Below are 27,072 nucleotides of genomic sequence, written 5' to 3'. Positions count from 1 at the left end.
AGTTGTGATTTGTAGTATTTTGAATGAAGACACTCAATTGAACAGACTTTCGTAAACGCCCTCAGTGGCCATTTTCCTTTTCATGGTCTAGACTTTTTGACTTTGATTGTTTCTTAAAAATGGAAAATTGTGCCATGTAAGAGAATGGTGAATTATATGGTTAATCTTTTCTAATTTTGTTAATGTTTCGTGGACCAGTAGAGGTGGGCTGCTGATAATATCATAGTTAAGTGAGAAATGATGGCAAGTCGTGCTATTGTTAGACTAATTGCACCTGCGAATTTGTGTGTTGCTTGCACAAAAAGCATTGACCAGTGAGTTTCTTCAACGTTCCTTTGTTTGCTACTTCTGACGATGAGGGCATATGCTTTATATGAAAATTGATACTATTTTCTCTCCTCTTAGTATGATGCTCCATTCTAGTATTTTTTTTTTTTCCAAATGAACATTCTTATATCACAACTCTATTTCTTTTTTCCATGAGATTTATTTTCTTATAGGACTGTTCTTTTTATGTTTGTTATTCTCATAAGTAGTGTGAATCTGTTGCTATAGGCATTGGGACCTGCTATGTTAAGGTGGATGACAACGGTAAGTATTAGTTTCTTTGGCATTGATCTTAATGCATTTTGATGTGCAGAAAGTAAGTTGTGCTCAATTTATTATTTTACTTCATCATCTGAAGTTGGTACTTTCTCTTGAAGGATCTGGTGTTACACGAGATGGATTGGTGCTGATGGGAGAAAGATATGGTAATCTCTTTGCAAAATCTTGGGCTGACATCATCTTTTCTATTGTATTGATGCTGCTGTACATAATTTATTTGCCCGACAACTATGATGTTCATAACTTGGAATGGTTGTTATTGTCTATAGGATTGCATGCATTATCTCAACTGAATGGCTGTTTGACGTGTTCATTAATATCTTTTCACAGATGTTCTTTTATTTATTATTTTGTGGTTTTACTTCTAATTAGGAAAACTGGTATGGCTGTACACAACACAAAATATTGATGCTTACATTTTGTTTTTGCCTTTATTGTAAGATGTTCATGTACATCACAGTCCTGGTGCTTCATTTGCAATAAAATGCTTTCTTCATTTGTTGATCACTACTGTATCTAGAGATGTTTTGATTATTTATTCTAGCTAAAGTTGAGTTGGAACATACATATTGGTGCTTAGGTACTTTTAGCCCAACTTATGAAGACATTAAATGTGCCTGTTTATTTCATCTTCTGTTATGCTACCTTTTTGTCTGGCCATTTTAACTATGGTTTCTTTTTCTTGCTTTACACCAGCGACATCAAAATACAGCCATTCAGATGATTTGCATGCTTACCCAGCAAGCTTTGGCTTTAAAGGAGAGGTCTGAGTTCTATTTCCGACTTCTCTTTGTTGGAAATTGTTACTAAAACTCATGGGAGGCCAAATGGATATCGTAAGGTTTTGAAGGTAAAGTTCTTTTTGAGTTTTAGTTGGTTGTATCCGTTAGGATAGGTATAAAACTACTAACTTGGTCTTTGTTCTTGCCATTGCTTACAGGACGACAAGTGTTTGTACCTTGGAATTGATGATTGTAGACAAAGTGATGGTACAACAGGTAATTCTTTATAAGCCTACATGATACAAGAGTTGACTGCTGTTTGCTAATAAGGAAATTTCTTCGGATTTTCTCTTTGCAGTCATTGTACGTGATGTATGTTATAACCAACTAGTTCGAAGGAAGCAAATGCACTCCCAAGTGCTTCTAGTTTTCTCACAATTTAAGCAAATAAAGATGTACTCTGTCCTGATTGATCTTTTGGTTTGCATATATAATCTAGAAGCCCAAAGAGGGTCTTGCAATCTCTGAAAGAGTCTCTGCTAAGAATCGCCCTTGCGCATCTTAGTGTCTCCTTCAAAATTGAGGTCCGTTTTTGATACACTTGCTAACTTAAGGATTCCTGTCTGGTTTCTTAGATTTTGTTCCTTTGCGTGCAGGGAGGATGACCTGCAGTGCTTCTCCTTCTCCTTGCCGCTGTTGTCCAGTGGGTTTGGGATTCATCTGAGTTCCCTTAAGAAATTTAATGCAAGCGTTGGTGCATTCTAGCTTTAAGGATACGCCTCAGGTCCTGATGTTTAAACAATGAAGGTATACAGGCCCAAATTGATGGATAAAGAGTTGCTATAAATCATCTTTTCTACACTTTGTTTCCCTAACAATCACTGTTTAATTTGTTGGTCCTTCAATATTTCTGTATCCACTTATTTCAGTATGTTGTCCTGACAAAAGAAACAAAAAACTAATCTTTGGTTAACATTTACTAGATCGGATGCTTCTTTTTACGGTGTTTTTGTTTTCCTTGACCTTTGTAATGCAAATATCAATTCAAGATTTGTTTCCAAAGGACCACTACATAAATTACTTAATAACATAGCTATGAGTTTTGACAGTGCTTCTGGCATTGAGCAGCAAAGTAGATCTCAGATTTATCCACTGTTTTTGTTGATCTTGTAAAAAGATTGTCATGCCTCCTGACATTTTTGAATCAAATTTTCAGAATTTGCACCGACAAAAACACAAAGTTTCTTAGATTCGGGGACAAAATGGAGGGACTTCCGTCCAGAGATTACAGTTGAGTACCTTAGCTATATCTCCGATGTTCTTGGGACTTCTTTTCTATTTTGTTATGACGATGAACTTTTACCTTTTCCAATATGAGATGCAGAGCGGTACTGGAATAGAGAATCTTAAGAATCGGGATACTATACTCAATATCACTTCTGGCATCTTGCATTTTGTTGGTGATTCATTGGTTCCTGATACCATAGATTAAAACTGGTTGGAGAGTGCCAAAGTTCTCCAACAAGTTGATATGAAGTTTATTCCAATTGTGGCGAACACAACACTTGCTATAATTGATCAGGTCTTTTCTGTCCTTTGCATAGTCCATTATGACCATTCTTGGTTTTTCATGAATTTCCTTATAATGCATTTACTTTAAACGATTGTTTCTCTTATGGATCGTTTGGTTGGACTCATTAGCAAATATAAATCTCAGCATAAATTTCCGCATAAATAGTATAACATTTGTTGTCCGCGTAAGTAAAAGTAATATCTGCGTGACTATGTAGCACTCAGTTATCCGCATAAGAAAAAATAAGCTCGACACTTGCTATAATTGATCAGGTCTTTTCTGCCCTTTGCATAGTCCATTATGACCATTCTTGGTTTTCCATGAATTTCCTTATAATGCATTTACTTTAAACGATTGTTTCTCTTATGGATCGTTTGGTTGGACTCATTAGCAAATATAAATCTCAGCATAAACTTCCGCATAAATAGTATACCATTTGTTGGCCGCGTAAGTAAAAGTAATATCCGCGTAACTATGTAGCACTCAGTTATCCGCATAAGAAAAAATTAAGCTCGGCATAACTAATGCAGCATTTGGTTGGCGGTATTTAACTGGTCATTATTAATAGCCTCATGACTTATGCAAGAATCTATGTAATAAAAACATATTTCTCAACAATGCATGGATACGAGTATTTACATGCAAAAATTTCCTTTAATGTAGATAGTCCCTGCATAGCATAACTCATTTATTATTCACTGGGTTAGGATCCCTACATTATTATTTACCGCATAACAGTTTTTACATTGTTGTCACCACATAAACATTCCCTGCATGTCTAATACTTTAACCAGATAATGTCTTACTCTTTTGTGTTGCAATTTTGTGATATTTCTGAAGAAAAGGAGAGTGATATAGGGTGCTTTATCTTTTGTTCCATCACTAGGTGACCGTCTGGTGGAGTATATTCTTATGTAGAAACTGAGGCCCATAGCAAAATAAATGTGCGTTCCTTTTCACATAGTCAAGGATTATGATCTTTTGTTTGATTCTAGCATTTATCTTCGTTGAGCATTACACTCATTATCATGTTCTACAGCATGCTGCAGATGAGCGAATTTTGGGAAGAGCTGCGTTAGAAGGTAATGATTGCTTAAAATTTCATTGATGAGTCATTTCGATGAAGAGTCTGTAAATTAGTGATTCATCAGGTCCTATCTGGACAAAAGAGGACAACAACCTATCTTGATTCCGAGCAAGAATTGGTACATTTATGGTCATCTAATCTGAAATAGATTTGCCTTGTGCCGCTTGGCATGTGGGGAAGAAGACTTGAAATTCTTTATAATAGGTAACATTGATTTTGAGTCTTTGACCATGCTTGAAATTGGTTACCAATTATTACACAACTATGCTGACCAAATTCAAAACTGGGGTTGGATCTGCAACATTCATTCTCAAGCTTCAAGATCATTTACCAGGTAAGTTACGGATCTTTGTTTAGATTTTCATCACAACCAATCTATGGAACTTGATAAAATTGCCATTTACCTGAAATTCCATTCTACTAGATTTTGCAACATTCATTGAAGTTGAACCTAACTATAGCATGAAGTTATATGTTTTGGTTAAATCAGGAACTTAAGCAACCAACATCTGTCACACTTCTTGCGGTAACATTCTCTAATACTTGTCTCTGTCATATTATACATTCAAAAAATTAAGTACATGTAAACCATTTGTTAAGCGGTCTTATAAGGGAAAGGTAATATAGTACTAATTGTAGTTAATACAGAATTAGGAAGTGACATCAACTATTAGGAAATAAGAATTGGGATTAGGAATTATTGGGAATAAAGCTACACTGTATAGTAAATACACAAAGGCTGGGAGAGATTGCTCACCTACATTCTCGAACCTTTTACTACACTTTAGAGCTTATTCTCTTTAGCGTTCCTGCTGCTCCCTCTGAAGGATATATGCCTGTCTAAGTGTGGAAAACAAAGCGTGACAAGCACTTCTTCTCAGTCTAGTTATTCCATTCTGAGGTATCAATACCACAATTTATATCAGTTTTGTGTTCCATCTTGCTAAAAAGCAAGGACTTTTGAGGGTTTAAGGCTTTCAAGTGTGAGTTGTGCATATTGTCTCTTAAGGTCTATTTTATGTTTTAATTAGGTTCAAGACCATTGCACTAAATTTTACAACATTCATTAAAGTCAAACCTAGCTCTGAGCATGAAGTTAAATGTTATGGTTAAAGCTGGAACTTAAATCTGATTCACAAGTAGCCAACATCTGTCACACTTCTTGCGGTAACATTCTCTAATACTTGTCTCTGTCATTCAAAAAGTTACGTACATGTAAACCATTTGCAAATCAATCTTAGAAAGGAAAAGTGTAGTACTGATTCTAGTTGTTAATACAGGATTAGTTGCTCACCTACATTCTCAAACCTTTAGCTTATTCTCTTCAACATTCATATTCCTCCCTCTGATGGATATATGTCTGTCTAAATGTGGAAAACTAAGCATGACAAGCACTTCTTCTCCGGCTAGTTATTCCATTCTGAGGTATCAATAGCACAGTTTATATCAGTTCTGTGCTCCATCTCGTTGAAAGCAAGATGGATTTTTGAGGGTTTAAGGGTTTAAGCCCATGTTAGAAATTACTTCTGGCTTGCTTCGGGGACTTCTTCACCAGGGGAAACTTCGTGTTAACCGTTTTAATCCATTTGAAGCATATGTTGGAAGTGAAAGCATTGGTGATGAGATAATTATATATGGGCATGCAAACATGAATAGGGCTTTTGATGGTGATATAGTGGCAGTTGAGCTTTTGCCTCAAGAAAAGTGGCACGAGGAGAAGTCTTTGGCATTAGCTGATGAAGGTTTGTCCACTTCCTTCTTTTTTTCTTTAATGAACATAGCTTTCTTGTATATTGCAAAATTGACCAAATTTGCCCCAGAAATACCTGAAGTATCTAGATATGTCCTCTGTTAACAATTGGGTCATCATGTTCTTACCGTTTCATATATGGACTTATTGACTAACTAAAAATGGTTAAAGAGTAATTAGTATCTCATCAAACTAATTAGCACTATCAATTGCCACATTTCTAATGCGTGGCTTAAATCCACCCCTTTTACCACCTCCTCCACTTTTTTCCCGACCTCCATTCAACCTACCAATCCTTCACTTCCACCATCGTCATCGCTGGCCATGGTTATGGTAAAGGGCAACAATACCGTCAAGATGTGCATCTTGACCTCCCTTTTTTTTTATCACAACAAAACCCTTTTGGTGAAATAATACATGACCTACCTCTTTTCTTATTCTTATTTTGTCTCTCTGGTCAGTTTTATACACATTGAGGATGTAAAGGTTTTGTCTTGTGTGGAAGTTGAATAAAACATGTATTCTCTTGAACTGAAAACTGTTGCTTGACATGACACCTCAGGTGGGTCTATGAGATTTTGGAGGAAGTTCCATTTCTTGGTGTATCTTCTCTGTCTCATAAGGCTAACTGATGCTTGCAGTCGCGACAGATTTCAAAGCTTTTGAGCTATCGCGTTTTGTCTTTGCAAAGTTCATTTTCTTTCTCACCGAACCCCCTTTTGGTGAAATTACACACGACCTTCCACTTTTCTTGTTTTTACTATTCTCTGGTACAAATCAAACTGGCAATTAAACATGTTCTCTCTTGAGCTGAAAAAGTGTTGCATGGCATGGCACCTCAAGTCGGTCCTGTTAGATTTTGGAGAAAGTTCCATTTCATGTTGTTTATTCTCTGTCTCATAAAGCTAACTGAGGGTTGCCGCCCAGGCAGATTCTCTAAGCTTCTGAGCTGATTCGTGTTTTGACTTGGCAAAGTTCAGTTTCTTTCCCCCCCTCACCGAACCACCCTATTCGTGATATTACGCATGCATTTCCTCATTTCTTATTCTTATTACTCACTCTGCTCCGTTTTATACAAAATGAAGGTTTTCATCTGTCCATGTTCAATCAAACATGTTTTCTCTCGAGCTAAAAAACTGATGCTTGGCACGTCACTTCAGAAGGGTCTATGAGATTTTGGGAGAAGTTCAATTTCTTGGTCTTTTTTCTCAGTCTCATAGGCAATCTGATGCTTGCAGCCATGTTGGGTTTGAAAGCTTTTGAGATAATCGTGTTTTGGTGTTGCAAAGTTCAATATTTTTTGTAACTAAACCACCCTTTTGGTGAAACTGCGCGACCTTCCACTTTTCTTGTTCTTATTGCTCTCTCTGGTGACTGGTATAACTTGAGAAAGCAATCAAACATGTTCTCTCTTGAGCTGAAAATCTGTTACTTGTCACGCCACCTCAGGTGGGCTTATGAGATTTAGGAGAATGTTGCATTTCGTGGTGTATCTTCTCCGTTACATAAGTCTAACTGATGTGTGCAGCCATGACAGATTCCAAAGCTTTTGAGCTAATTCGTATTTTGACTTGGCAAAGTTCAGTTTCTTTTCTCCCCCCTCAACTAATCATCCTCTTCGTTAAATTACACCTGACCTTCCTCTTTTCTTATTCTTTTTACTCACTCTGCTCCGATATAAACCATTAGTATGTGGAGGTTTTGTCTAACGTGGAAGTTTGATAAAACTCGTTTTCTCTCAAGCTTAAAAACTGTTGCTTGGCACGGCACCTCAGGTGGGTCTATGAGATTTTGGAAAATAAATTTCCATTTCTTGGTGTTTCTTCTCTGTATCATAAGGCTAACTGATGCTTGCAGCCACGACAGATTTCATAGCTTTTGAGCTAATCGTGTTTTTGTCTTTGCAAAGTTCATTTTCTTTCTCACTGAACCCCGTTTTGGTGAAATTACACACGACCTTACACTGTTCTTATTTTTATTGCTCTCTATCTCAAAATGGCAATCAAACATGTTCTCTCTTGAGCTGAAAAACTGTTGCATGGCATGGCACCTCTAGTCAATCTGTTAGATTTTGGAGAAAGTTCCAATTCTTGGTGTTTCTTCTCTGTCTCATAAGGCTAACTGAGGGTTGCAGCCATGGCACATTTTCTAAACTTCTGAACTGATTTGTGTTTTGACTTGGCAAAGTTCAGTTTCTTTCCCCCCTCACCGAGCAACAATATTTGCGATATTACTCATGCATTTCCTCATTTCTTATTCTTATTACTCACTCTGCTCCGTTTTATACAAAATGAAGATTTGGAGGTGTTTATCTTTCAATGTTCAATCAAACATGTTTTCTCTCGAGCTAGAAAAACTTGTTGCTTGGCACGGCACTTCAGAAGGGTCTATGCGATTTTGGGAAAAGTTCAATTTCTTGGTCTTTCTTCTCAGTCTCATTGGCAATCTGATGCTTGCATCCATGTTGGGTTTGAAAGCTTTTGAGCTAATCGTGTTTTGGTGTTGCGAAGTTCAATTTTTTTTATCACTAAACCACCCAATTGGTGAAACTACACGACCTTCCACTTTTCTTTTTCTTATTAATCTCTCTGTTATAACTTAAGAAAGCAATCAACCATGTTTTCTCTTGAGCAGAAAATCTGTTGCTTGGCATGGCACCTCAGGTGAGATTATGAGATTTTGGAGAAGTGTTGCATTTCATGGTGTATCTTCTCCGGCACATAAGGCTAACTGATGCGTGCAGCCATGACAGATTCCAAAGCTTTTGAGCTGATTCGTGTTTTGACTTGGCAAAGTTCAGTTTCGTTTTACCCCCTCAACAAACCATCCTTTTCGTGAAATTACACCTGACCTTCCTGAGGATGTGGAGGTTTTGTCTAACGTGGAAGTTCGTTAAAACTTGTTTTCTCTCAAGCTGAAAAACTGTTGCTTGGCACGGCTCAGGTGGGTCTATGAGATTTTGGAAAATAAATTTCCAATTTTTTGTGTTTCTTCTCTGTATCATAATGCTAACTGATGCTTGCAGCGACGACAGATTTCAAAGCTTTTGAGCTAATCGTGTGTTTGTCTTTGCAAAGTTCATTTTTTTCTCACCAAACCCTGTTTTGGTGAAATTACACACGACCTTCCACTTTTCTTATTTTTATTGCTCTCTCTTGTATAACTCAAAATGGCAATCAAACATGTTCTCTCTTGAGCTGAAAAACTGTTGCATGGCATGGAACCTCAAGTTGGTCTGTTAGATTTTGGAGAAAATTTCATTTCATGGCTTCTCTGTCTCATAAGGCTAACTGAGGGTTGCAGCCATGGCACATTTTCTAAACTTCTGAACTGGTTCGTGTTTTGACTTGGCAAAGTTCAGTTTCTTTCCCCCCTCACCGAGCAGCAATATTTGCGATATTACGCATGCATTTCCTCATTTCTTATTCTTATTACTCACTCTGCTTCGTTTTATACAAAAAGAAGATTTGGATGTTTTTATCTTTCAATGTTCAATCAAACATGTTTTCTCTCGAGCTAAAAAACTGTTGCTTGGCACGGCACTTCTGAAGGATCTATGAGATTTTGGGACAAGTTCAATTTCTTGGTCTTTCTTGTCAGTCTCATAGGCAATGTGATGCTTGCAGCCATGTTGGGTTTGAAAGCTTTTGAGCTAATCTTGTTTTGGTGTTGCAAAGTTCAATTTTTTTGTCACTAAACCACCCTTTTGGTGAAACTGCACGACTTTCCACTTTTCTTGTTCTTATTACTCTCTCTGGTATAACTTGAGGAAGCAATCGAACATGTTCTCTCTTGAGCTGAAAATCTGTTGCTTGGCATGGCACCTCAAGTGGGCTTATGAGATTTAGGAGAGTGTTGGATTACATGGTGTATCTTCTCCGTTACATAAGTCTTAACTGATGCGTGCAGCCATGACAGATTCCAAAGCTTTTGAGCTGATTCGTATTTTGACTTGGCAAAGTTCAGCTTCTTTTTGCCCCCTTAACATACCATCCTTTTCGTGAAGTTACACCTGACCTTCCTCTTTTCGTATTCTTATTATTCACTCTGCTCCGTTTTATAAATTATGAGAATGTGGAGCTTTCGTCTTACGAGGAAGTTCAATAAACTTGTTTTCTCTCAAGCTGAAAAACTGTTGCTTGGCACGGCACCTCAGGTGGGTCTATGAGATTTCGGAAAATATATTTCCATTTCTTGGTGTTTCTTCTCTGCATCACAAGGCTAACTGATGCTTGCAGCGACGACAGATTTCAAAGCTTTTGAGCTAATTGTGTTTTTGTCTTTGCAATGTTCATTTTCTTTCTAATTGAACCCCGTTTTGGTGAAATTACACACGGCCTTCCACCCTTCTTATTTTTATTACTCTCTCTGGTATATGTAAAAATGGCAATCAAACATGTTCTCTCTTGAGCTGAAAAACTGTAGCATGGCATAGCACCTTAAGTAGGTCTGTCAGATTTTGGAGAAAGTTCCATTTCATGGTGTTTCTTCTCTGTCTCATAAGGCTAACTGAGGGTTGCAGCCATGGTAGATTTTCTAAGGTTCTGAGCTGATTCGTGTTTTGACTTGGCAAAGTTCAGTTTCTTTTTGTCCCCTCAACATACCATCCTTTTCATGAAATTACACCTGACCTTCCTCTTTTCTTATTCTTATTACTCACTCTGCTTCGTTTTATAAACCATGAGGATATGGAGGTTTTGTCTAACATGGAAGTTCATTAAAACTTGTTTTCTCTCAAGCTGAGAAACTGTTGCTTGGCACGGTACCTCAGGTGGGTCTATGAGATTTTGGAAAATAAATTTCCATTTCTTGGTGTTTCTTCTCTACATCATAAGGCTAACTGATGCTTGCAGCCATGACAGATTTCAAAGCTTTTGAGCTAGTCGTGGTTTTGACTTTGCAAAGTTCATTTTCTTTCTAACCGAACCGCCTTTTGGTGAAATTACACATGGCCTTCCTGTTTTCTTATATTTATTACTCTCTCAGGTATAACTAAAAATGGCAATCAAACATGTTCTCTCTTGAGCTGAAAAATTGTTGCATGGCCTGGCAGTCTGGCACTTCAAGTCGTTCCGTTAGATTCTGAAGAAAGTTCCATCTCATGGTGTTTTTTCTCTTTATCATAAGGCTAATGAGGGTTGCAGCCATGGCAGATTTCTAAGCTTCTGAGCTGATTCGTGTTTTGACTTGGCAAAGTTCAGTTTCTTTTCCCTCTTCACCGAACCACCCTATTTGTGATATTACGCATGCATTTCCTCCTTTCTTATCTTATTACTCACTCTGCTCCGTTTTATACAAAAATGAAGATTTGGAGGTTTTCATCAGTCCAAGTTCAATCAAACATGTTTTATCACGAGCTATAAAACTGTTACTTGGCATGGCACTTCAGAAAGGTCTATGAGATTTTGGGACAAGTTTAATTTCTTGGTCTTTCTTGTCAGTCTCATAGGCAATGTGATGCTTGCAGCCATGTTGGGTTTGAAAGCTTTTGAGCTAATCTTGTTTTGGTGTTGCAAAGTTCAATTTTTTTGTCACTAAACCACCCTTTTGGTGAAACTGCACGACTTTCCACTTTTCTTGTTCTTATTACTCTCTCTGGTATAACTTGAGGAAGCAATCGAACATGTTCTCTCTTGAGCTGAAAATCTGTTGCTTGGCATGGCACCTCAAGTGGGCTTATGAGATTTAGGAGAGTGTTGGATTACATGGTGTATCTTCTCCGTTACATAAGTCTTAACTGATGCGTGCAGCCATGACAGATTCCAAAGCTTTTGAGCTGATTCGTATTTTGACTTGTTGAAGAAGAGGCAAAATGAAGTTTATTACTATTGCTACAAGAAGAATAATTTGGAAAAATTGAGTATAAGTTAAATAGCAGGGTGCAAACTGCAAAGCAAACTGAGCCCCGGTTCAATTTATGCTCACAAATCGACGCATGGGTCAGCCCATCCCATTACCATCTCAAGCCCAATGATCAAGCAAACAGTTGCAAAGTTCAGTTTCTTTTCCCCCCTCAACAAATCATCCTTTTCGTTAAATTACACCTGACCTTCCTCTTTTCTTATTCTTATTACTCACTCTGCTTCACTATAAACCATGAGGATGTAGAGGTTTTGTCTAATGTGGAAGTTTAATAAAACCCGTTTTCTCTCAAGCTTAAAAACTGCTGCTTGGCACGGCACCTCAGGTGGGTCTATGAGATTATGGAAAATAAATTTCCATTTCTTGGTGCTTTTTCTGTGTATCATAAGGCTAATTGATGCTTGCAGCCACGACAGATTTCAAAGCTTTTGAGCTAATCATGTTATTGTCTTTGCAAAGTTTATTTTATTTCTCACCGAACCCTCTTTTGGTGAAATTACACACGACCTACCACTTTTCCTAATTTTATTACTCTATCTGGTACATCTCAAAATGGCAATCAAACATGTTCTCTCTTGAGCTGAAAAATTGTTGCATGGCCTGGCTGTCTGGAACCTGAAGTCGGTCTGTTGGATTCTGAAGAAACTTCCATTTCTTGGTGTTTCTTCTCTGTCTCATAAGGCTAACTGAAGGTTGCAGCCATGGCAGATTTCTAAGCTTCTGAGCTGATTTGTGTTTTGACTTGGCAAAGTTCAGTTTCTTTTCCCCCCCTCACCGAACCACCCTATTCGTGATATTACACATGCATTTCCTCCTCTCTTATTCTATTATCCACTTGGAGCTGATACATTTGAGCCCGGGGATCTTTCGGAAGCAGCCTCTCTACCTCTATGAGCTAGTGGTAAGGTCTGCGTACACTTTACCCTCCCCAGACCCCACCAATGGAATTTCACTGGGTATGTTGTTGTTGTTGTTAAGTGTCATTTGTGCGCATTGTCTCTTAAGGTCCATTTTATGTTTTAATTGGGTTGATTATAGCAAGTGAATTATGAATTGTAACTTCTAAGGAAAGAGCTTTTTTGTTCTAATACCATCAGTAACAAGACAATGCTAGAAATTCTCTGTTTTTGAAGCTTGAATAGCTTCCAACTTAATTTGGAACAATGTTCATGGCATCATTCATGTTTTAGGAATACTCTACTGGCTAACAAGATTATCTTGCACGTATTTCATAAGAAAATGATTGGTTTCCTAATAATGCAGGTTTTGTATATTTTGGGGGTTGATCTAACTGTCTAACTAGCTCTCATATTTTACTCCATTTGACTCTTCTTTCTCATGGAATCTTGCTTAGGTTCTTCCTTAAATATGTTTCATGTTCTCTGAATAATGTATTTGCAATCCACAGCTTGCTGGTACAAATGGATCATAAATAGTACCCCTATCAGTGAATTGGGTCTTGAATAACAAGGCTTGCAGGAGTAAGTTAATATCCTCCCCCGCACACCCACACACATAAGAAAAAGAGAGCACAGGGAAAAAGAACCAATGTATTTTTCTTTATTCCTGATGTTTTTGTTTTCATTTGTGTTGGAACAATAACTCCGATATGGATAGAGTGGAACAGATGCAGAGGAATGAGGATCAATATAGCAGGCCAACTAATTTTGCGGGTGAAGCATAGTTGATGGATTGATTCATGACGTTGCCATTCTATTTATTTATTTTCGTAGGTGCAATTATGTTTGGAGATGCATTATTGCCTTCAGCATGCTCTGTCATGGTTGAGGAGTTGAAGAAGACTTCATTGTGCGGCAAAACGACTAAGATCAGTCGTATCCTAGTGTTAAAAAGATCTGGTGACTTGTGAGTATACCTAATTTGGTTCTTCTTGCTACCTGCCAAGAAATAATTTCGTGCTGAAGATATCTGGTCTGCGATTACTACATTGGAGGATAATCTGGATCTGGAGCACGGATCCCTGTGGTTAGACTAACTGGCCGAGAAGGCATTGTCTGACTCTCTCTCTCTCAACACACGCACATGCACATACATACACTCAAAAAAATAGGAACACGGAAAGGATTGTATAGTTTTCCATGTAAAGCCAGAGCATCTCACTGTGTATAGAATGTAATGAAATGCTACGATAATGAAATAGGTAATTTGATTGTAACATCAATTAATTGTTGAGCTGATTAAATTTGTATGTTCCATTCTCTATCGCCCCTCATTTTTATCCATTAAGTAACCATCGAGGTATTTTTGGACCAAATTATTGATGGCAAAGACATTTTTAGACTAAACTACTATTTATTGAGGCGTTTTTGTTTAATTTTGCATTGTTCAAGAGTATTTTTGATTATTTCTTTTAATATAAAAAGATTATTTTTGTATAATAGTTTTTTTTAATTTTTGCAAAATTTATTTCAATAGATTCTATGATGTTGATGACCTAAGCACTCAATGGATTAGGTAGCCTCATTTCGCCTTATCAACTCTAGGTATACTCTGAATATAGGTCTAAACTATTTGTATTAGACAGACTTAATTTGTATGTGCTAATATCAAAGGTCAAGTGACGAACGATCTAGATCATAAGGTCTCTGAGCAATTAGTTAGAGTGAAAAAAGGTGATTTGAGTAGTGACAGTCAAGAGTTGATTGCCTTTGTGATTGAATATTTTGTTAAAAAAAAAATATAATGCAAAAGTTAAATAAAATAATATCAAATATCTTGTCATTAGAGACTACAGTTCGACTATGAATTCGAAACACACCTAAATTTGATATTTAATTTTAAGAAATTCATTTAATATTTATAAAATATTAATTTATAATTTCATAATTTGGAATGTAAATTATGCAACTCGTTCTCTATTACTTTCATTAGACAAGTAAACTTGTTAAGCATTTTGACCAACCAAATACACCCTTTGTATTAACTAGATTTTTTTAATTACTTACCGCGTGTATTAAGTAATTTGAAAACTATAAGTAACACCCACATGCTATCGGAGCATCTTAGAGTACTCCACCGGATTGCTGATCTTCAACTGTCCCGGTGACGATTTCCGATCACAACCCTAAACCCTAAATCAATTTTCTCACCGTTCTATTTGCTCAAGTAATGCTACTGCTTTTCCCATTATCTTGTTCTTCGAAGGAAAATTCGAAAACTCGATTATCTTGGAATTCTTGCATGCATATTTTAAGGAAATCAAAGAAATTCTAGTTTTCAAGAATATATTGGCATTGCATATTTCAAATTAGGGAAGCCCGCTTATCATATACGCTACCGGCGCGTCTTAGAGTACTCCGCCGGATTTCTGCTCTTAACTGCTTAATGACGATATCCGATCAAAACCCCTGAACCCCAAATCTATTATCTGCTCAAGTAATATTTAGTGCTCTTCCCATTATCTTGGTATTCTTCGAAGGAAAATTCGGTAATAGGGATTATCTTGTATTGACGATGTCCGATCAAAACCCTAAACCCTAAATCAATTTTCCCGCCGTTATATCTATTGGTATTCTACTGCTCATATTCTTGGTATTCTTCCATCCATTAAAAAAGAGAGAAGGAAAATTCAAGGACTCGATTTTCTTGGATTCTTGCATGCATTCTCTTTAAGAAAAATTCAACAACTTGTTGGCTTTTTGAAAATTACGTTGGTATTCTTAAATGAATATTTAAGAAATTGTAGTTTTTAAGAATTTATTTTTTTTAAAAAGTTTTTAAGAATTTATTGTCATGGAACATATAAAGGAAATTCAAGAAGTCTTTAAAAATAAATAAATTATGTTGTCATTCTCGCAGCCTATGTTCAAGAATTTGTTTTTACCTTTGTAGGGAGATGGGGAGCATTAAGCGAATACCTGAGGCTATTTGGAGCTCAATTCGGTCAGGAGTTATCTTGTATGATTTCACAAGGGTTGTTGAGGAGTTGATTTTCAACAGCCTCAATGCTGGTGCCACCAAGGTACTCATTTACCCTTTCAAAGTTTCAATACTCCTTATGATTTTTACTAGGTATTGAATGGAAAGTTGTGGAGTTGTTCTTGAAGGCTCCACTCGAACAACTTAATTTTTTTTAGTAGTTTAATTATTAGAAGTTGTGATTTGTAGTATTTTGAATGAAGACATTCGATTGGACAGACTTTTGTAAACACCCTCAGTGGTCATCTTCCTTTACATGGTCTGGACTTTTTTTTAAAAAAAAACATGGTCTGGACATTTTGATTTTGATTGTTTCTTAAAAGTTGAAAATTGTGCCATGTAAGAGAATGGGAAATTATATGTTTTTTGATTTTGTTAATGTTTTGAGGATCAATAGAGGCGGGCTGCTGAGAATATGGCAAGTCGTGCTTATATGCAGTTTTAATCGCTTAGACTAGTTGCACAAAAGGCAGTGACCAGTGAGGCTCTTCAATGAATTCTTATGTTCCTTTGTTTGCTACTTCTGATGACGAAGCCATATACTTTATATGAAAATTGATATACCTTTTATCCTCTTAGTATGATGTTCCATTCGTATATCACATTTCTATTTCTTTTTTCCATGAGACTTATAGGACTGTTCTTTTTATGTTTGCTATTCTAATAAGTAGTGTACCCCTAGTTTGAACTTAACCCACTTTCCACCAGGTATCTGTTGCTATAGGCATTGGGACCTGCTATGTTAAGGTGGATGACAATGGTAAGTTTTAGTTTCTTTAACATTGATCTAATGCATTTTGATGTGCAATAAGTTCTACTCAATTTATTATTTAATTCATCATCTGAAGTTGTACTTTCTTTTGAAGGATTTGGTGTTTCACGAGATGGACTGGTGCTGATTGGAGAAAAATATGGTAATCTTTTTGCAAAATGTCGGATTGCCATCTATCTTTTCTATTGTAGTGATGCTGTTGTACATAATTTCTTTTTCCTGACAACTATGATGTTCATAACTTGGAATGATTGTTTTAGTCTATAGGATTGCATGCATTACTCAACTGAAAAGTTGTTTGACTGTTTGTGTTCATTCGTATCTTTTTAAAGATGTTCTTTTATGTATTGTTTTGTGGTATTACATGTAATTGGGCAAGCTTTGTATGGCTGTACACAATACAAAATATTGATGCTTACATTTTGGTTTTGTTTTTATTGTAAGATGTTCATGTACATCTCTCTTTTCTGGTGCTTCTTTTGCAATAAAATACTTTCTTTACCTGTACCGCCTCCCCAAAAGAAAAGGGGTAGTTTGGGGGATGGGGAGGAGAAAGAGAGAGAGATGACATATATTTTTTATTGACTAGAAGGTCACGGGTTCAAGTCTTGGAAACAACCTCTGACAGAAATGTTAGGTAAGGCTGCGTACAATAGACCATTCTAGTTGGGTCCTTCCCTGGACCCTGTGTATAGCGGGAGCTTTAGTGCACCGGGTTGCCCTACTGTATGTAGAGATGTTTTGATTATTTATTCTAGCTGAAGTTGAGCTAGAACATACATATTGGTGCTTAGGTACTTTTAGCCCAGTTTATGGAGACAGTATATGTGCCTGTTTCTATCATCTTCTGTTATGCTTCCCTTCTGTTTGGCCATTTTAACTTTAGTTTTGTATTCTTCCTTTACAACAGCGACATCAAAATACAACCATTCAAATGATATGCATGCATTCCCAACAAGCTTTGGTTTCAAAGGAGAGACTCTGAGCTCTATTTCTAACGTTTCTTTGTTGGAAATTGTTACTAAAAATCACAGCAGGCCAAACGGATATCGTAAGGTTTTGAAGGTGAGGTACTTATGCGATTTAGTTGGTAGCATCCATTAGTATAGGTATTAAACTACTAACTTGGTCTTTATTCTTGCCATTTTTTGCAGGACGGTAAGTGTTTGTATCTTGGAATTGATGATTGTAGACAAGATGTTGGTACAACAGGTAATTCTGTACAAGCCTACTTGATACAAGAGTTGACTGTTGTTTGCTAATAAGGAAATTTGTTGGGATTTTTCTTTTTACAGTCATTGTTCGTGATGTATTTTACAACCAGCGAGTTCGAAGGAAGCAAATGCACTCCAAGTACTTCTAGTTTTCTCACAATTCAAACAAATGAAAAATACTGATTTACATACTCTACTTCTAAAGCTGTACTCTGACCTGATTGATCTTTTGATTTGCATATGTAATCTGGAAGCCCAAAGAAGGTCTTGCATTCTCTGAAAGAGTCTCTGCTAAGAATCGCCCTTGTGCATCCCTGTGTCTCCTTCAAAATTATTGATATTGGAAGGTCCAGTCTGTCTTTGTTACACCGGCTAACTTAAGGATATTGTTTGTCTGGTTTCTTAGATTTTGTTCATTGCATGCAGTGAGGATGACTTGCTATGCACACGTGCTTCTCCTTCTCCGTTGCCGCTATTGTCCAGTGAGATTGGGATTCATCTGAGTTCCCTTAATAAATTGAATGCAAGTGATGGTTCATTCAAGCTCTCAGGATACATTTCAGGTCCTAATGTTTATACAGTGAAGGTAAGCAGGCCAAAATTGATGGATAAGATATGTGAATAGTTATCTTTTCTACCCTCTGTTTCCCTAACAACCACGGTTTAATTTGCAGGTCTTTCCATTTCAGTATATTTTTCTGACCAAAGAAACACGGAAACCTAAACTTTGGTTAACATTTTCTATATCGTCTGCTTGTTTTTTACGGTGTTTTCCTTGACCTTCGTAATGCAGATATCAATTCAATATTTGTTTCTAAATACATAAATTACTTAATAACATAGCTATGAGTTTTGACAGTGCTTCTGACATTGAGAAGCACAGTACAACAACAACAACAACAACAACAACCCAGTGAAATCCCACAACATGGGGTTTGGGGAGGGTAGAATGTACGCAGACCTTACTCCTACCAAGGTAGGACGGCTGTTTCCTGGAGACCCTCGGCTCAGTAAAAGCATAAATGCATAAAAAATGTTAGATAAGAATAGAAAATTAAAAGCTTTATGAGAAAAACAACAAACAAATAACGAATAGATAACAAATAAATACAAATAAATAAATACTAATAACAAATAACGATTAAATAAATAATGAAAGCGTCACAGGTAAAATTGAGTAATCAAAGCATAGAAAGTAATAAATAATAACAGAAATAACAGAAATCAGAAGTCAAAGCGCAAGAGATCGTAATGCACTACTACACCTATGAATAGAGAAGAATAACGAGACTATGAACTAGCCTTCTACCCTAATGTGGGTCCTCCACATCCTCCTATCTAAGGTCATGTCCTCCGTAAGCTGTAACTGCGCCATGTCCTGTCTAATCACCTCTCCCCAATACTTCTTCGGCCTACCCCTACCTCTTCTGTAACCATCCATGGCCAGCCTCTCACACCTCCGCACTGGGGCATCTGTGTCTCTCCTCTTCACATGTCCATACCATCTCAGTCGTATTTCCCGCATCTTGTCTTCCACCGAGGCCACTCCTACCTTGTCCCGAATAGCCTCATTTCTAATCCTGTCGCTCCTGGTGTGCCCACACATCCATCTCAGCATTCTCATCTCAGCAACTTTCATCTTTTGAATGTGAGAAGTCTTAACTGGCCAACACTCCGCCCCATACAGCATAGCCGGTCTAACCACCACTTTGTAGAACTTGCCCTTAAGTTTTGGTGGCACAGTAGATCTCAGATATATCCACTATTTTTGTTGAACCTAAACTGTCCTAGATCATTATATGATTTGACTTTGGAGCCTTTAAAGATCTCTGTGGAATTTAAGGTGCGATCTTTTGTTGGGATTTATGATTTAATTTGTTTGGGGTTGGGAATCGAAGGTGAGGCTTTGGATTTATTTTATAGAATTGAGTTTGTGTTAGTGTTTGTTTTGTGAGAATTGGTTTGGGTTGTTTTCTGTAAAAATATTTCAAAACGCATCATTATGGGTGAAATTTTTTGAAACTTCAATATGGGTGAAATTAATAGGTTAAAACTGGCCTCATTATTTATTACTAATTGTTTAGGATTTCAAAGCATTAAAAAGGACCCCCTGACCAGCAAGGTCCTTGCATTACAGCTGTTCCCGGAGAACAATGCAAAATCACATTTCTAGCTTCTTTTGGTTGCAAAACCAAACAGGCCAATGTTAACAAGGATATGTCAGACATATTTGTTTTACTGATTGGAGTATTGTATTTCGTATTACAACGTGTTTGCTGTTTTCCAAGACTGACAGTTCTTTCAGATTGAACTTAGTCTCCTGGTTTTTGCTTACCCAGTCATTTCTGCTTCCCTTTAAATGGATTTTTCAGTTTTTCTTAAAATCTATGTGAATTTCGGTAGATCTAGATATTTGCTATTTCAATCTTCTTGGAGCCTTGCTATCTTTAGGAGATGGTGACATCCAGCTGTATATTAATTTGTTGATTTCTGACCAAATTTTTTGAAATGATATGGTTCATTGTTGTGTCTCTCTTAGTTTTCAACTGCATACCATGGACTAGATCAAACTTGAGAACTGTTGCACTTTTTAGGATTACTGAATTTTGTTTCAACTGATTGCATTGTCTGATTCTATGGACATTTTTCTATGAACTGGATAGGAAGCTATTGACTTCAATGCTATGTTATGTTTTTAAAAATGCTGGTTAATCACCACAAAATGAAAAGAGAAGGGGGGGGGGGGGGGAAGGCGAGGTGTGGTTCTTGTTTGTCTATTAGAATATGTCACTTGTTCATTTTTATTCCATGTTAGATGCGCAATCAAATTGCCTGAAATAATGTGCAGCATTTTACTCCCTTTTTGGCACCGTTGATACTGATTGTGTTAATCTGATAAAGCTAGGTATTTTACAAGAATCTCTTATGGTAACTAATTGGTTCTTAATGTTACTTGTAGGGTTGGCGCCCCGTCCTTCTCTTTATTGAGCCGGTGAGAGCAATTGCTCTATCGACTTTTTATGCAACATCACTTAGTACTCATTGTATTTGATGTTATTTGTACATGTGGCTTTGTCCACTCCACATTCCCTTTCCTTGTAGGCTACAGCCTCCCACCTGCCTCCCTAACCCTAAAAGAGGTGGGGGGATAGTTACATATGAATCAGATGGTGCAAAGCATTTCGGTGTTATGCCATCGTGTAGTTTTATCACTTTCTTTTCTCTTAAGCTACTTTTGGAAAACCTAGATAAGAATATAGCTGTTGAAGTATCCTCATGTATTGCTATCCCATTCCCTGCTCCCCTTTCCAGAAATACCTGTGAATTATGAGATCAGGAAAAAGAGGTGCAGGGCTCAGAGTTGCAAAGCTACACTTGAACTTCCTTCCCCGCTGCCAAAGAAACTGATTGGAGAGTGCACTGTCAAGAGAGATATTCAATCTTCACAGAATACTCTGTGGGGAAATGCTTCTGAAAGCCATGATCCTGGTTCCAGATTCCTCCGTCAGATTGAAAGTTCAAGTAGATCAATTGATGGATCTCTTGCTCATCGCACAACCGGTGTAAACTGGAAATCCAGAATCTCTGTGCAACCCTTTCTCCTTCCAGAACTTAAAGCAAAGTGAGGCTAGTATGTGACTATCCTTAAAATTGATATGCTGCGACAAGCTTTTATGTATATCGGAGCTTGTGCTCATGAGTGTTTTTCCATAAATCATTGGCATGAAAATACTTTTCACCATCTTCCGCACCGCTGGCTAATCACTTGATGACCCGGTGGAGAATGGGAACAGAGAGTCGCTCCCATAAACGAATGAATGGGACTCCTGGTCCTATTTTCATCTAATGTTTTACCTACAGAGGATGGTTTCCTGGATAACAAATTCAATGCTTCAGCTAGCTCCAATTATAAATCAGACTGCCTATTAGGTTCAGGATGGGAGGATGAGTCTCAAACAATTGTAGCTGGCAAATCAACAGAGGATGCCTCATTTAGGGAGTACCCTGAACTTGATGTCAGTTCAAATGTGATGCATGAGAGTAGGAAACCATTTATGTGGAGCTGTTCTTTGCACAGAAGCCTGATACATGATGAAACATCTTTCGATAGTGATGAAGATATTAAGTTTGAAAAAAGTGATTTCAGAACTAAACAAGATCACTTTGAAGATGATTATAGTGTTGAATTTGAAGTAGTTGATGATGTTAACCAAGTCTAAAATCAAAGGTCTCCTAGATGGAAGGAAATATATTTTGAGAACTTCTTCAGGTGCAAAACTCAGAGTAAGGCATTGCAGAGGTCAAAATTTTTGTCCGGAGATTCAGAAAAATCTTCATTAACCAAGGACATTCTAGATGAAAACGATCATCTTATGGACTTTTTTAAACAGACTGAAAATTATGGTTCTGGCCTACCATCTTTCAGTCCAGAACTGTCTCCTCTGCCACCAGATCCTTTTCCCAAGATCTGCAATATTCATTCTCAAGCTTCATGATCATTTATCAGGTAAGTTGCGGATATTTGTTTAGATTTTCATCACAACCAGTCTATGGAACTTGATAAAATTGCCATTTACCATAAATTCCATTCCACTTAATTTTGCAACATTCATTAAAGTTGGCCCTAACTCTAGCATGAAGTGATATGTTTTGGTTACAGCAGGAACCTAAATCTGATTCATAAGCAGCCAACATCTATCACACTTCTTGCGGTAATATTCTCTAATACTTGTCTCTCTCATCTTAAATGCTATGTCAGTTCTCTAAATGATGTATTTGCAATCCATAGCTTGATGATACAGACGGATCATCAATAGTACCCCCATCAGTGAATCGGGTCCTGAATAACAAGGCTTGCAGGAGTAAATTAATATTTAATTTATGAATTTGGAGCTAGCTTGATGCTCTCTTGCCTCCCATCCCACTAAAGAAAAAGAAATAGAACCAAAAGTGATTTAAGCTATTATTCTTTATTGATGTCTTTTTTTACATTTGTATTGGAACAATTTACTTCGATACGGATAGAATGGAACAAATACAGAGGAATGAGGATCAATATAGCAAGCCAACTAATTTTGGTGGTGATGCATAATTGATGGATTGATTCCTGATGTTGCCATTCTATTTATTTATTTTTTAATTTTTTTTTAATTGAAGTAAAATAAACATTTGCTAATAAAAGAAATATTATTAGGAAAAATATGTGTTCAAAATATATATAAAAGGGCATTTTTGACCCATTAAATAACAATAAGGGCATTTTTGGATCAAAGTATTGATGGCAAGGGCATTTTTAGACCAAACTATAAATGGGGGATATTTTTGTTCATTTCAAATAGTTTAAGAGCATTTTTGATCCTTTTTCTTAAAATAATAGTATGATAATTGAAGAAAATTGATAAAAAGACATTTTGTCTAAACCAAAGTCTGTTTATAAAGGACAAAAAATTTAAACAGCATTTATAAAGACATTCGTGCTTTTAATATAGTGTATAAATTTTACCAAATATAATTATAAGAATTGAGAAAAGAAAGTTTTTGAGTCAAAAAAGTCAAGTCTATGAAATTTTTTCTCTAAATATTAAATGGTAAACTCACTATATCAATTGTTATTTTTTTAATAGATAAGTTAAGTCAAAATTTGACAAGTAAAAAGGAACGGAGGGAGTATGTTTTAATTACTCTCTGCCCTTGTAAGTCAAAATAGGGAGTATTTATTTAAGCATTACATTTACACAAGTTCTTTTGTATTACAGTAAAATTTATTACTCGTGAACACGTAATAGTCTCTTTTTGTCTTTTTTTAAACTTTTAAAATTGGCGTTAGAGGCAAGGGCAAATCAAGAAGGGGATAATCCAATCGTCACCGATAATATAAAGTTTAGATAAGCCAACAAAGTAAGCTACTAAAAGTTACGCGGAGTTTCTCTCCTATTATATGTTGGTTTAGGATTACCGTTATTAAATTATGTTATTCCAAATCCAACCAAAACTAGGTTGAGGAATATATACACAATATAAATTTGTCTTATACTTTGATATGGGAATTGATTCATCAAATATACATTATGAATAGGAGGAGAAGAAGAAGACCGGAATCGTTCAGAGAGTAGAAGAAGTCATTCAGCTCCTACATTTTACCAAGGCAAGAAGAAGTTCGTTGCCACGAGTGAGTCTTCAAGAACGGCAGCAGAAAATAACATTATCGAAACTGCTCATGATGTGCCACTCATGGCAGGTAGTTTGTCCTTGAGTGTTTGCTTGAGTTAATAATCAATGATGACAGAAAATGTGTGCAACTAATTAGTGTTCTTGTCCATCGTGCAGAAACTAGAGCTGTAAGGAGACTGCAGAAGTCATCTGCTCGGAGCTTCCATAGCAGTCATCCCATCAATGTGATCAGTCTTCCACCCCAAGTTTTGGTGATGGTGTATTCTCTGATGAAAGGTACTGATATCAATTTTTCGTGGAGGTTAGGTCTCTTTATGATATTATCTCAATCAAATATGTTAGTAACTCATACAACCTGATGTTCCTCTCTTCAAGCCAAGTGTTAAAATAAAACTTGTTAACATCTGGAATAGCAAATTACAAACTCAAGGGGAGGGCACAAGTACACGTGATGGGGAGTCAAAAGAAGGTAAACCATTCCTACCGTTTGTTCGCATAAAGATATGGCCCTTGGGCCTATCTGAACCCCAAAAGTCAGTTCATTAGTGGAGGATTGCCCAAGTCCATATAAACAGAACACTAGTCTATTCTCTCCCAATGTGGGGACTCTAACCTACTCTAATCCCCCCATTCACATCTATGGCCTAACTAGAGCGTAGACCGGAAGCCCAAATAGGGTGAATCTAATTCTAATACCATGTAAAGACATGGCCCTTGGGCCTGACTTAACCCAAAAGCTAGCTCATGAGAGATTGCCTAAGTCCATATAAATAAACCACCAATCCATTATCCAACCCATTCTAACAATTCCCGTCCTCGATAAGAGCTTAATTTTTCTAGTTTATGTTTCAGTTAATTAGCTTCATTTCTTTCACCCACTTTTCAAGATTATGTTAGACTGCATTCTTATTAATCATGAAAGCATTAGAGATTACAATGTCTCTTTCTTAGTGTCCTAGGCTACTGTCTCTTTCAAATTCCATCTTGCTTATGTTCTGGTCTTTCGATAGAATTGTCATACCTGACGTTTTTATTCAAATTTTCAGAATTTGCACCAACAAAAACTCAAAGTATCTTAGATTCTGAGACAAAATGGAGGGACTTCTGTCCAAAGATTACAGTTGAGTACCTTAACTATATCTCGGACGTTTTTGTGACTTCTTCTCTTTTGTTAAGATGATGGTTTTCCTTTTCCAATATGAGATGCAGAGCGGTACTGGAATAGAGAGTCTTAAGAATCAGGATACTATACTCAATGTCACTTCTGGCATCTTGCATTTTGTTGGTGATTCATTGGTTCCCGATACCATTGATAAAAACTGCCTGGAGGGTGCCAAAGTTCTCCAACAGGTTGATAAGTTTATTCCAATTGTGGGCGGCACAACACTTGCTATAACAGATCAGGTCTATTCTGGTCTTTGCATAATAGTCCATTATGTCCATTCTTGGTTTCCCATGAATTTCCTTATAATGCATTTACTTTAAAAGATTGTTTCTTTTAGGGATCATTTGGTTGGACTCATTAGCAAATATAAATCTTAGCATAAGCTTCCAAATAAATAGTATAATATTTGTTGGTCGTATAAGTAAAAGTGATATCTGCATAACTTTATATCACTGGGTCATCCGCGTAAGAAAAAATAAGCTCGACATAACTAATTTAGTGTTTGGTTGGCGATATTTAACTGTTCATTATTAATATCTTCATGACTTATGCAGAATCTATGTCCCTGCATAGCATCACTCATTTATTATTCACCACATTAGAGTCCCCACATTATTATTCACCGCATAATAGTTTTTACATTATTATCCTCGCATAAACATTCCCTGCATGACTAATACTTTAACCAAATAATGTCTTACTCTTTTGTATTCAATTTTGTGATATTACTGAATAAAAGGAGAGTGATATAGGGTGCTTTATCTTTTGTTTCATCACTTTGTGACCGTCTGGTGTATATTCTTATGTAGAAACTGAGACCCATGTCAAAATAAATGTGCGTCCCTTTTGTTTGATTCTAGCATTTATCTTTGTTGAGCATTACACTTATTGTCATGTTCTACAGCATGCTGCAGATGAGCGAATTCGTTTGGAAGAACTGCGTGAGAAGGTAATGATTGTCTAAAAACTCATTGATCTGTCATTTCAAATTGGAGTCTGTAACTTAGTGAATTTTCAGGTCCTATCTGTACAAAAGAGGACAACAACCTATCTTCATTCCGAGCAAGAATTGGTACATTTATGGTCATCTAATGTGAATTAGAGTTTGTCTTTGCCTGGTGCCGCTTGGCTTGTGGGGAAGTCTTGAAACTCTTTATAATAGGTAACATTGATTTTGAGTCTTTGACCATGCTTTTGCAGGTCATGCCTGAAATTGGTTACCAATTATTACACAACTATGTTGACCAAATTCAAAACTGGGGTTGGATCTGCAGTATTCATTCTCAAGCTTCAAGATCATTTACTAGGTAAGTTACGGATATTTGTTTAGATTTTCATCACAACCAGTCTATGGAACTTGATAAAATTGCCATTTACCATAAATTCCATTCCACTAAATTTTGCAACATTCATTAAAGTTGGCCCTAACTCTAGCATGAAGTGATATGTTTTGGTTACAGCAGGAACCTAAATCTGATTCATAAGCAGCCAACATCTATCACACTTCTTGCGGTAATATTCTCTAATACTTGTCTCTCTCATCTTAAATGCTATGTCAGTTCTCTAAATGATGTATTTGCAATCCATAGTTTGATGATACAGATGGATCATCAATAGTACCCCCATCAGTGAATCGGGTCTTGAATAACAAGGCTTGCAGGAGTAAATTAATATTTAATTTATGAATTTGGAGCTAGCTTGATGCTCTCTTGCCTCCCATCCCACTAAAGAAAAAGAATTAGAACCAAAAGTGATTTAAGCTATTATTCTTTATTGATGTCTTTTTTTACATTTGTATTGGAACAATTAACTTCGATACGGATAGAATGGAACAAATACAGAGGAATGAGGATCAATATAGCAAGCCAACTAATTTTGGTGGTGATGCATAATTGATGGATTGATTCCTGATGTTGCCATTCTATTTATTTATTTTTTAATTTTTTTTTAATTGAAGTAAAATAAACATTTGCTAATAAAGAAGAAAACATGACATTGAAAAGATCCAAAACTAATTTAGAATTTTGATTCTTTATGATTTTCGAAACTCTAAGAAAGAATCCAACAAGAAAAGAAATAAAAGAGAAAAAGAAAAAAAAAATGAAGATATGGATTGCCTGAATGTAACAAAAATAAAGATATGGACTGCCTGATGTGACGATGGAGCCTACAGGCTACAAGTAGGGATCCAATTATAATCAGGACGACTAG

General features: G+C 36.6%; 1 protein-coding gene and 1 pseudogene across 1 annotated transcript; both read left to right on the top strand.

Moving 5' to 3' along the window:
• The first annotated feature begins 5,188 nt into the window (after positions 1 to 5,188).
• Positions 5,189 to 13,845, top strand: LOC129873193 (exosome complex exonuclease RRP44 homolog A-like). Its single transcript, XM_055948240.1, has 2 exons — positions 5,189 to 5,730; positions 13,009 to 13,845. Exons 1-2 carry the CDS (start codon positions 5,499 to 5,501, stop codon positions 13,065 to 13,067), a joined length of 291 nt encoding a protein of 96 aa, XP_055804215.1. The 5' UTR covers positions 5,189 to 5,498; the 3' UTR covers positions 13,068 to 13,845.
• Positions 13,846 to 14,607: 762 nt separating this feature from the next.
• LOC129872765 (DNA mismatch repair protein MLH3-like) lies at positions 14,608 to 26,765 on the top strand (annotated as a pseudogene).
• Positions 26,766 to 27,072: the final 307 nt, after the last annotated feature.

Source organism: Solanum dulcamara, chromosome 11 (assembly GCF_947179165.1).
Source record: "Solanum dulcamara chromosome 11, daSolDulc1.2, whole genome shotgun sequence".
NCBI lineage: Eukaryota > Viridiplantae > Streptophyta > Magnoliopsida > Solanales > Solanaceae > Solanum > Solanum dulcamara.
The sequence above is the reverse complement of the archived record's forward strand: the minus strand, read 5'-3'. Positions and strand labels throughout refer to the sequence as shown.

Bases quoted from the DNA above. Each gene is read 5' to 3' on its own strand.
- LOC129873193 (XM_055948240.1), top strand. From the start codon at position 5,499: ATGTTAGAAATTACTTCTGGCTTGCTTCGGGGACTTCTTCACCAGGGG. The intron at 5,731-13,008 runs GTTTGTCCACTT...TGCAATCCACAG, and splicing joins TTTGGCATTAGCTGATGAAG to CTTGCTGGTACAAATGGATC.